Genomic DNA, 12,814 nt, shown 5'->3' with positions numbered 1-12,814 from the left:
GACAAGTGCACCAAGGCGTGGATTTATGTAGACAAACATGTGTGTGTGTGTTATGTGTATCTTGGAGTAAGATTAACCCTGTCACTCCCACAGCAACTGCAGCTTTTGTAAGGGACTCACATGTAGCCTTTGCATCGTTAACCCTATCCTGCGACAGTGCACAGTGCCAAATGCCAGTGTACGCTGGGTTCTGTACCAGGAGCTGAAAACACTTGGGAAACACAATGAGAATTCCCTGAGAAAATATTAGGGACACATTTGTCACCTGAAATAGAATTTAGCGCTGAATCCCAAACTGGAAACATCATTAAATCCCCAGCGCTCGATGGCAAAATCCCGTAAGCAAATTTAATTTAGCGCATTCCATAAAAAATTTAAACTGTGGGAAAAAAACCACAACAGAAGGAAATGATTATTTGTAAACACAAACAATGAATCGGAATATAAGGTGGTAGATCGCTGCCACCCTGTAGCAGGACAGGAGACATTGGCATGTAGGGAGGCTGGGCAAAACTTCATGCCTAGAACTGGCAAATGCCTCAGCAGGAAAATATGAAGCTACATGAAATCTCTCTTTCATTTGGCTCTGGTGAGTTGTGTTTAATGTTATAACAAACGTTTAATGCCCAAACAGAGAAACCTTTTATTCCCTCTTTGTACTGTAGCCCAAAGGAAACATTTGTAGCTCAGGAGAAATCTCCCTCTCCATCTCAGCTTTCACTGTGTCCCACACCCCCCTCCCACAGTACCTGCCTCGCTGTCACAGTGTGTGGAGCGTCTGCCCTGCCCGCCTCTCATTGGCCACCCTCCCACCAATCCAGTAGCCAAGTGCACCAGAGGGACTGCATATGTAAACCTCTACTTCATATTAATAAGCTGCAATCGGGGCTTTAAGTCCTTGATTAGGAGAGTGTGAGAGCTTTTGGTCCCAACTGGCTGTGCCTATAGGCTTGTCACCAGGAGAACATTTGTGTTAATTGCACTGTCCTCTGACAAGGAAACTTTGATTTATAGCTGGGGTGCACAAATTATGGTTGCCGGGCGCACATGGATTCGATAGAACTTTGCCTTCCAGAGTCTTTTTCCCTGCACTACGAGGAAGAGTAGGTACCTATTCTGCTTGTTCTTTTATCTCTTTCCACAATGCATGCCATTAATTGCCGGATGCAGGTAGAGGCTAGGAGGGTCTCTGTGCATGAGTGGTCTCTGTGTGCTTGTCTTGTCTCTATTGTGTGCAGGGCTTGTATGACTGTGGGATTGTTACCTTGTGAGTCCTGTCACCGTCAGGGGAACAGCTGTGTGCCCCCCTCGCTCCTTATTCAGGTGCTAAGAATAGGCACTTGGCACAAAAGCCGAGACAAGTGTTAGAATGTGTTGTTTCGCTAGAGTGTAGCACATTGCCCTGGAAGCCCCTGGACACGGCAGAAACCTGCATTGCCATTCAGACCACTGAGGCGCTTGTTGTATGGCAGCCTGTCACATTTAGCAGAAGTGACACGCTCGCTGCTGGGGGATAATGACAGACTGGGAAAGCGTGTTCAGAGAACTATTTGTGAGGCAGCTTCTGTGTTCTAGGTGGGTAAGCATTAACTGGGTGTAATGCAGGCGCCGGTCAATCAGTAACCGGGGCTCGTTAGGATGTTGTACTGTAGCAAATAAAATGCCTTTGATTTAGAGGGGTTAATGTTTTTTTTGTAATATATAAAATTAAGAATAAAACAGTTAGTAATAATTAAGTGAATATTTCACATATTGCGTTACAAATCTATCCAAAATGTATTTCACACACACATATATATATATATATATATATATATATAGACACAAGACACACACATACTGTATATATTTATATAAATATATATATATAGATAGATAGATATATACACACACACACAGTCACACATATATGTGTTATAGGTACTGTATGTATGTGTTAAAAAAAAATTTTCATATTTATATATATATTCATATATAATGTTTATTTCGGTGACAGACTAATAAGTCAGATGTGTTATATTGGATATTTTTTTTTTTTGCTTCAGGTCTGGTGTCTGTCATTGATACACCTATGTCATGTGGGGGTGATTACACTGCTACACTCTTAGCAATGCAAGCAGGCGTCTGTAATTGTAGAAATCAGAATAGTCTCATACTGTTTGCTAACAACCACAGTGTGTGTGTGAGTGTGTCAGGGGGTTGGATGTAACACACATAGTGCACTTTGTGTGTGTGGGGGAGCTGGATGTAACTCAGGCTGCACACAAAGCGCACTTGACACTAAAAGGTGACTGTAAGATTTCGGAATAAATCCAGCAAGTTTAGAAGCCATACAAAGATGCGATAAGATTGTCACAGGGCGCACCATTCCCATCAGGAACACAGGCGTGTTAGGAGCAGGACACTTCGCTAGGTGTGGTATATTGTCAGATAGAAGGGGCATATTCACCATGGCTAAGTTTGAAACTTTGGTCTGCAAGAAATATAAAGCAGCCTTTATAGTGTGGTCTACTCTCTGCCTCTGCTAAATAAGCTTTCTTACATTTACCTTCTTATAGCTAATTTGAATGATTACTTTAGATAAGCCTCTTAAGGAAGATGCGTTGAAATGATCTGTGTGCAGATGTCAGGTGCAGGCACTGTGTTTTACAGCTTACAGTATAGTACATGGCGTGAAACGCTGCTGTCACTACGTAGTGGTCGCATTACCCCCTAGCACAAAAATAAGGTTTAAATGAGCACAAAATGATCATTCTATTTCTGCAGAAAAAAGCACACACTTTATATAGTGCAAACGTGTTTGTCGTTTTCACTTATCTGATATATTTGCGCCCTTGTGGAAATTACTAATTTATTTTTGCATGTGTCCATTTGTTGTGCACTTTGCGAACGGACGATACGTAACATAATACTAATAAATATAGTAATAATAGATAAAAAAGAAGAATTGGAAACATTCAGCTCACTGTGTACTTGAGCATCAATGTGCTTAGGTTTTAAACCCCAAGAGCATATAATAACTTAAGCCTAGCTGAATGCATCCGCCTTTCCTTCAAAATAATTGTTATTAAGGCAACAGATGCAATAAATGTATCGCCCCATTCTGACATATGTGTCAATCTCCTCTCTGGAAATGAAACAGTAGGCTCTTTACATAAAACTCCTTCCACCTCTGATTAAAATGTTACATTGACTAAAGGATTACAGCTCTGACTTAATTTTACTGACTATTTTAACAGTTGTCACAGCTGTTGGGAGACGGAAAGGCAAATGACGGTCCAAAAAAGGGAAAGCAGGAGCTGGTGTTGGTTGTAACAGTTTAGTAAGACAAAAAAAAAAGAATGACATGTTGTATTAGGTATCAGGATAATAAACTATTAAATAGGAGATGGACGTCTATTGAAAAAAGAAATGTTTTCCCTCCTTTGGTCTATTCTGCAATATAGCTTTAGATAAAAAGAAGAATCTTGAAAAAAAAAAAAAAGAATAAAAAGTCGCTTGGGTGGTTTAAATTGTAGCCAGTGTAATGTTGATAAGAAAAGGCTACTGCTTGTCAGGACGCCAAGATAAGATGACATTAGTGCAACAATAAATGAGTACACAATCCTAAGTGATTGCTTTTAAGTGATCGCGTTTCCATTTGGGATCTCAGGATCACACTTAACTCGCTCTGATTTCCTTTCCTTTACTTCACTTTTATATCCTAAGTTTTTTCCCTAGAGAGCTGCGCCAGTATAGCGTCCCTGATGCGCAAGTTTCTGAGATCAGCACAGTTTAAGTTTTGTGGAATACTAGAAGCTGAATAGGACATCTTCATCCAGATACTGCTTTTACTGCTGCCATTCGTGGTAAACCCTTAACTAACTGTATTAAGAGCAATAGGCATCTCGTAATCGAATGGCCAAATCCCACCATGCACAATGTAGAGTGTTGGGAATAATGGGGAAAACATCTCTCCCCCTGCACATTTCCATGTTACTCTGACAGCCCAGGCTTTCAGGGGAGCTGGCCCATTTTATAGAGCTGAATGCTCATTTTAATGTGTTTATAGTTGTGGTCTTTTATTTACTGAGCCAGTGCATTGCAGCTGTAATTAACCCATGTTATTAGCAAAGCCCCTGTGAATACCCATTAATTTCCCAGAATGGTTGGTCTTTCTGCCTTTCACTGCAAATTTCAAGGTGTATTATGTCAGGCATTTTCAGTTACAGATGAGTCTACTTCTTTTTCTGCATTTTTATTTTAAAATAACAATATTTTTGATTGAGAATGAGCGACCAGCGATTAGGACATTAATTTATTTCTAAAATTAAATTTTTAAGCTGTAGCAGTAGAAATTTGCACTTTTGCTTTCCAATGGCTGTGAATGCCCAGGAAGACGTAGCTATGTCTTATAATGTTTCTACACATTACCACATCACTGCGGCCGCATCTAGAGAGTGCGCCCCACTATTTCAGGTGCATAACATTTTAAGGCTGCTTGCAACCTCTTAAAAAAAAAAAATTAGAAAATGATATATTATCTCCCTGACGCTATTCCTGGGTAATGCAGAGATTCCACAAAGAGATCGGCGCACGTAGTTTCCTCATCAGATGACCTGATAAGTTTTCAAATGCCACCAGAGTCAGTCGTAGCTCCAGGATGAAAATGTGTTTGCGGATAAGTGCTGCTTACTTTGGTAAAGTTCTGTAAATGTTTATAACCCGTTTTAGAAATGCAGAATTGTTCTTTCTTCTGTGTGTTTCTAAAATACACTGGAAGTGTTTGTGCAGATCTGAAACGGCTCATCCAATATATATGTCACTAGGCGGACAGGCACCCGGTAGGGTAAAGGAAATCTCTTTGCTGGGTAATTTTGAGTCTTCAATATTTATATACCTGCTGACAAGTTCTATTCGTGTACAATCCAACTTTTTCTTGATTGTCCTTTGAACACCAAGAGGTTAAAAAAATATTGTTTTACGTGGTATTTTTAGAATGCTCTTGACCAAACGGTGGCTTTTGTTTTGGCTATGGTACCTGGCTGTGTCCATTGTCTGACAACAGTAGGTAGATAGATAGATAGATAGATAGATAGATAGATAGATAGATAGATAGATAGATAGATAGATAGATAGACAGGTTGATACGTAGATAGGGAGATAGATAGATAGATAGATAGATAGATAGATAGATAGATAGATAGATAGATAGATAGATAGATAGATAGATACGGAGATGCATAGATAGATAGATAGATAGATAGATAGATAGATAGATAGATAGATAGATAGATAGATAGATAGATAGATAGATACGTAGATACGTAGATATGTAGATAGATACGTAGATAGATAGATAGATAGATAGATAGATAGATAGATACGTAGATAGATAGACAGATAAGCCCTTACGCTAGTATATACTTCATATGGAATTATGTAAACATATGCACAGACATCTACAGTAGACATATGGACACATGGATTTCTGATGCACTATAACACAATGTCAGTAATTTGGCATATATATATATATATATATATATACTGAGTATATTTCTGTTGGGGGGTTTTTTTAAGCTTCCATAATGATATAAATGTAAGCAAGCCTGTCATCTTGGGCAGAACTGCTACTCTGGGTTTTCTTAATATTAGAATAGTCTGCATTACCAATACTAAATGAAGGAGCAATCATTCAGCCGCGCAGCAGCCCCGTCTGACATGTTTTGCTTTCTCTCCGGCCTTTTCCTCCTTTTACATCCTATAGCCTTGTATTAAATTGTCATTGTCCTGAAGTACATGAGAGAGAAATGAATTGTCGTCCTGGACATGCTCTGACAGTAAAATATTTAGCCTCCCTGCCTCCATCCGTGCTTTATGTGTGTGTTTGATAGTGCAGGAGTGACACTCATAGCCCCAGCTGCCTGACACACACAACTACTCATTACAGCTTTGGTTTGACTCCTAAACTTGTTCTGTGTGTGATAATTCTGTGTTTGTGTCTATACACAGATCTTTAGTTTAGCGCTCTCTTATCTGCTTATATATAAATATAGCCGACGATTAAATCTAGATTACAGGTAATAAATAAATATTGGACATTTCTTTCTCCTATATGTTTGTTTACCATAGTTGTGATGTGTGATTAGTATGCGACTGTTACATGTAATTGTTATATGTGTACGTTGTGTGTGTGTGTGTGTGTTTGTGTAAGCTAGTGAAATATAGAGATGTAATTTGTTAATATTTGATCCCTGTAGAATACAAGCTACTACTACATTTGTTTAAAAGACATTTAATAATTATGATCTATAACTTTATATATATATATATATTATTATTTACATATGTGTATACAATTACATGCATGCTTAACAGAAAGCAAACAATGTTTGTATGTTACACAATGTTTATTTTTATTTTTTTAAATTCTAAACGGAAATGTTTATGGTCTTTTTTGTGTTGTTTTTTTGTTTTTTTTAAAGGCATTTCCCCCAGACAACTGATAAATTCTTTTATCTTTATCTTAGGGAAATGGTTTATGTACACAGGCATGGTGTAAATGTGAGGACGAACTCTTTTTCTGAAAATAAAACCTTACCTTCATGGTAGGACTGTATATTTTGTTTCCTTTTTTTTGTATATGTGATGCCTTTTCAATTTTATTGTGTTTTGATTTTTTTCCATGTTTTCTTTTTGTTATATTTTATTTATTCCATTGTTATTCACCCCAACGTCATTATGTAACACTACCCTTCATTGCACTCTCAATGTTTAGACGGTTTCTGAGTTGATTGTAAATGACCACATACCTGTAGTTGTTAGTAGCCAACACAATTGTAGAAATGAGACTACCATTTCTACCCACTGAGCGATGGGAGCAGTTTAACTGTGTTGTTCTTAATCTGTGTGTTATTATTGCAACTTTCTGGTTACACACGTCACTCAGGCTTCCTTACCATTATACCTTTTCTCTGAACTTCGAGCATATTATAGATGCTCACAAAGAACAATATTTTGCTCCCTCTATCCGTGTTATGCACAGCCAATGTCTTGCAGACATACCAAGGCTTGTATCCTCTGCGTCATCCACTAGCGTGGTCTATACCTGCCTAAGCTAGCTGGGGCATCATGTCATATTTAGTCAAACAATCTACCCATTATCGAGCCATTACCTGATTAATATGAATTTAAAGAGAAGACGATTATATATGAGAAGTATAATTTACATATAATACTTTCAAGCACGTATGCGCTAGGAACACGCAGTGAGCATATGATATGTTTTTGTGCACGCATGCATATCTTATCGTCTACTTGCATTATGAAACTAGAATGACGTCTTTCTGAGATTTGCTATTTGATAATTATTGGTAATTCCGCTTCTTCTATTTTCATTGCTGTTCTGCTCACAGTCTGACTGAGTACATACAGTTAATAACATAAAACCAACAGAACTTGGTGTATGTTACATGGAAAGGGTGAAACATTTTCAGACAGGAGTGCGTTAGTATATTCGGCTGTTATTAAATAGAGAATAATTTCTCCCAAATCAAATAAGTCTTGTGTAGTGTAATATTAGTGCTGCCTAAGTGTTCATCGTTTGCTACAGTATTATTATTTTCATTGAAATGGGCGCAAGTCCATTCAAATTAGGCTTAGCTGTTTCACAGCTATTTTCAGACATTATAAATTATTATTATTTTTTTTAAATAAAATGTCACGTACATCAATGTATTTTAAAATTAATTATGGAAATATGAAAGCATATTTGCCGCTCAAAATTTTATGGGTTCATTTCATATCTAAGTTGGTCAAATCCATCATCTATTGGTACTGGTTGGGGGTGAGGCTGTGCATTTGGTAGGCAGCATAGCATTTTAAATAGGATAGTAAATCGGTATACTGGTAACGTTTGCTTCTTGATCACAAGATAGCAAGCACAAGCACATGACTTAAGCATAGCTTAAAAGAGAACACTCAGCCATTACCCCATACATCTGCAGATATAAGTAGAACGTGGGCAGACTTAAATAAGTAAACAGGAACACCACTTTATTTTCCAACTCCGTTATGAACTCTATTATATTGTTTCACAAACAATTGCCATAAGCCTGTACAATATGTTTTATTATACAGTAACAGATGCAATATTAAAACTTATTAAATTGTGATTCACTTTATGATGTTTCATGATTACTAATATTGAACCAAATTGCATTAGATTCTTATTAACAGATTAATACAAATGAAAATGGAAGAGTGTTTCTCTCCTGTATAATCCACCTTTTTATCTCAATATAATAATGTGCAGCTCTTCCGATGTTTTCTTGTAGTCTTATTCTACGTTATAAAATGCTACTGGTTGAATTATGAATAAGAGAATTGTCTGCACACTAAATAGGCCTGTTATGTTTTCCCCTGTCAGCCCTTCAAAAGAGGGTTCCCATCTGTTATCAGCACTTGTGTTTCTCATGTAATGAAGTGTGAAAATATAAAATAGACAGGAAGCTTTTTTCAAATTGTCAGTCAAAAAAAAAAGTTTTCGAGTCTACAGATACCGCTAAAGTCTCGAACGTAGGTGGCCAGCCACGCAAAAGCTCACGGTGATCAGTGGAAAATACTTAACATATTGATCTACAGGATTAACAATAATTCAGAACAATAGGTATTGAAATACAGTATGCAATGGTGAAACAAAACTTGATGGCAGATACATTTTAATAGTGACTATTTCAAGTAATACCCACAGTTAAAGATGACATAGGATTGGGTTTTTTTTTTGCATATCAACTCTTAAAATTAAATTAAATTTAAATACAATAAAATATGACATGTACAAGAAAGCATTTATTTTCATGGAGTCTGTAATTCAAAATTTGATAAACTATATTTGCTAACTATTAAATATATATATATATATATATATCTACTGTATAGTAGGCTTTTGATCTGGGCCTTATCTCTAAATCTACCTGTCTCATTAATGTTCTGCACCCAATGAAATATACTGGGTTATAAAAAAATTACTGCTAATAATATGTGTATTTTAAGTTAAAAAAAAAGTAAATAATTTTGTCGGTTCTGCCCAAGTGACATAACTCTGTCCAGGTTAACTGCAATGCACTGACGCTACTCCATTGCAGCAGCTACAGTCTAAAAATTGTGATAAATAAATGATTGCGCAGTGACTTTTTAAAAATAAATTCTTTCATATTTTGACTACTGCAGTGTTCATTTTCAATGTTTGTAAAAATTTATTTTTATTACTAGTAGCGCTAGAGTGATACTTCAAACTATGTAGCTCAATTGCAATTGGGCATTTATCATGTATTACAATACAAGCTTTTTAACAATGAGATTTCAAGTTTACTGTAAACATAATGCACCCAGGATCATTGTAATTAGGTTTACTTATTGTGTTACTTCAGTTATAATGTAGATACCGTAGATAAACACATGACCATAATGGACATTGCGTAAACTCTATGTAAAGAGTGTTCATTTTTTTATGCAATTAAACATTTTTTTATGCAATTAAATTAATTAATTAAGAAAATGCATATTGGTCCACCTTATAATTTCCATGCAGGCCTTCAAAAACAACATCATTGGTTTGTAAAAACATTACCAAATTTTTCAATACATATACGGTCATTTTCATCGAGAATAGGGTTTTCACGCAACACATGCATATAAAGTTTACTTTAACTGAACCTCTAACAGTGACCTGTTAATATCAGATGTTGGTACTCGTCGAACAACACAAAGAATCCCGTTCCCAAGAGCAATCAGGGGGGTTAAGTTGGAATTTCTGATAAGTGAAAAAAAGACTTCAGAGCAGCAAATTATAATTCTGCTACCAGAAAAGGATTGAGCTCAGGTGGTGCCAGGTCATATTAGAGAGCCAATCACTGGATTACATTAGTCTGAATGACACCTGTCCCATCTATCATATAGCCACTGTGTCACAGATGCTGGAACAAGAATTGACCAGGATGTAGAGAGGCTAAAGGGTTGGTCAGAATTTGTACAGTAGCATTGCTCCCTCAACACCAAATCCGCTGCAGATTATTATTTTTTGCAAGACTATATTATAAGCAGTGAGTCAGGTGCCTCCACTAAATACATAGAAGGTAAAATACCGAACATGACTCCTCAAATCATAATCTTTAGCAGTGGCACACAATACACTGCATAGCCAAACACATAAAAAAAATCACTGCATTAACTTTGCTGTCAGAAGGTCAGAGGAGAGCAGTCGTGCATTTCAAGCTGAAAATGCAATAACCCCTTCAGTGCCAGAGGTGCGTGCAATGCATAACATTTACTGTAAAACCAATTCATTAGACTCACGTTGAAAACATTTGTCTTGGGGTCATGCGCAGGGCACGTGACTGCCAATTCTCATTCACCGATCTGGAGCTGTACCTGAGATTCTTAGTTTATTTGCCTAAGCGATGAGATCCATTAACAGAACTGTGCTTGAAGCTATTTCAGAGTTCAGCTATTCCCTATCAGATGGGATTTCAAAAATGAACTCTCAATTGTATGCATTAATCCACATCTTATACAATTTTTTTTTGTTTTGTTTTTTAGGTAGAGGTTTATATATTTCACCTTTTCCACCAGCAACTATAAATATATTGTCTTGTATTTTTTAAATATAATTCTCAAACATTTACTTTAACTGTCCTTGTTTTTCTTTAAGCCCTTATAAGGCCTCTTGTGATCAGTGTCCATCTGTTATTAACATTGCTAAAATTATTATTTTTATACACAGCTCACAAACAACTTTTTGCTTGTTTACACTGAAATCCTTACTGCCCTCTATGAAAAGAAACAAAATTGAAATTAGGAATGTAAAAAGAAAAAAAAAAAAAAAAAATCTATTTAAAATATTCCGTAAATCAGAAATTTTATTCCAACATCAGCGTCAACCCCAAAAAATTCTTATGAGATTTGGCAACGCTAAAATATAGACTAATTGACTCCCATCATTTATGAAAGCATTACAACCTTGTGCCCTTTAACCCCTAACAATAATACACAGTTGGGTAGGACCTTAATTTAACAAGACTTCAGTGGTGAAGATGGACTCTGAGCAAGTTCCATGGTTGTCCTACAGAACAGACAGACCATTGTTACGCAATTCTAAAACAAACCACCTATATTTTAGGAGGAGCTAAGATGTTTTCTCCTATTGGCAAAAATAAATAAATAAAAAACTCTTCCGTATTCTTAAAAAAGAGAAACTCTTGCCATTTATATTTATTCATACTAGCCATCCGATTTTTGAAACTGATTTGCTTAAATTTCCAATGGCAGTACAACACAAGTTAATCACCCTTTCCCTTGAAAGACAGGTAGATTTGTACAAATATTTATCTGTACAGTAATTCTAAGAATCAGGCATGCTATAGATAATGTCAACTAACAAGTCGTCTTACCGCTGCGCTAAGAAACAGAGAAAAAAAATCTGTGTTATTTAGCAGTTTTGTTCCGAGGAGCATAGCTGTGAAGAAAATGTGAAAACATGTCACTTTCTGTAATCTAACTGGCAATAACAAGGAATCAGTGTAAGACGGCATGAAAACCATACGATTTTAGAATAGGAAGAATTTGTTTGTGCTTTATAGGCATTAGGGTATCTATTGATTTAATAATAAAAAATGGCATACAATTTTGGAAACTTTTCACTAGCAGGATGTTCTCTCCGAAGATTACCTCGTTATTGCTAATTGTTGCAACAGACAAAGCATGCCATCCCATCAGCTATGTCTACTTACATATAAAGGAAAATAAGTTTAATTTAATAATAAAAAATCTAAATTTGAAAAACATTTGTAAAATGCTCTTAATAATTTATCGCAACTAAATATGATGTACAGCAGGTGGAACGGTCTGTTAATCCTGAGCGCAAAGGCATTTACATACACACAATTAAATACAGAAATGCAATAAGAACCAATAATGTAGCAAAATATAGACAAAGATCCCGAATAAATAGGATATCAGACAGTGTTTAATTAATGCTTCAATGATTAATTAAAGCACAAATTCCGTGCACACCTAGGAACAATGCTTCCGGCCAGATAATCTTGCAATCTATATATAGTATATAGATTGATTTGCTTTTGAAACAGGATTTTAAAATGTAAGTTGAGTTGTCACATTTATTCTAAAATGAAACTAATATAGTGTATTTTATAGCACAACCTATTGATAAAAAAAATCTTTGTACCAAATTTTAATCAAGATAGCACCATTTAATAAGAAATAACGATAGTAAATACTTGTCATATAACACGACAGGTAAGTTTTATTTCCTTAAATAATGATGTTTAGGAGGCATCTTTGGGTCCATCATCCAAAGTGTCTTCTCGTTTTTGCCCTTAAGGCATGTGAATGCTGCCCAGCGTACAGCTGGCAGCGAGCATTATCAGCAGTTTACACTACTGATTCCATTCTAAATATGATTGTGTATAAATACAGTTAGTTAGTCTGGATTTATCTGATAACCCAGCGCCGAGAGTAAGAAGCCGAACAAACAGTTTTTCAGTAAATTCGCTGTTCATACACCTGATAAGATTGAAAGAGCTTTCCAAATGCTGATATGCTTTGAATAAGAAAAGAATAATCACTTTTACTGGCACCGTCTTATCGGGACTGCAGTTAAATGCCAATGCTTTTACATTACCAGAAGTGAATGTTTCAGATGTCCCTGATCTTTTCTTGAAGTTAAAGAGTAATATCTTTTGTGGAGCACAATTATGACTGGTGGGGTAAATTACCTGTCTTAGAATAACAAGCAGAGTGCAATGGTGCCTTA

The 12,814-nt window shown here is 36.1% G+C and overlaps 1 protein-coding gene across 13 annotated transcripts in view; it reads left to right on the top strand.

The window, feature by feature from the left end:
- ESRRG (estrogen related receptor gamma) overlaps positions 1 to 12,814 on the top strand; it is a 1,264,625-nt gene that overhangs the window by 1,034,368 nt on the left and 217,443 nt on the right. For 2 of the 13 annotated variants that reach the window (XM_063919101.1, XM_063919102.1), the window contains one exon: positions 6,513 to 6,590. The exons of 2 other annotated variants lie outside the window; for them this stretch is intronic. In XM_063919101.1, coding sequence (XP_063775171.1) covers positions 6,517 to 6,590 — 74 coding nt within the window. In that variant the 5' untranslated portion in view covers positions 6,513 to 6,516. Of the gene's footprint in view, positions 1 to 889; positions 1,108 to 1,397; positions 1,576 to 6,510; positions 6,591 to 12,814 lie in introns of those variants that run through there. 9 more of the 13 variants (XM_063919104.1, XM_063919107.1, XM_063919112.1 and 6 more) reach the window with 7 other exon arrangements.

The sequence above is a fragment of the Pseudophryne corroboree genome, chromosome 4 (assembly GCF_028390025.1).
Source record: "Pseudophryne corroboree isolate aPseCor3 chromosome 4, aPseCor3.hap2, whole genome shotgun sequence".
Lineage (NCBI taxonomy): Eukaryota > Metazoa > Chordata > Amphibia > Anura > Myobatrachidae > Pseudophryne > Pseudophryne corroboree.
This window is presented reverse-complemented; position numbering and strand designations above follow the sequence as displayed.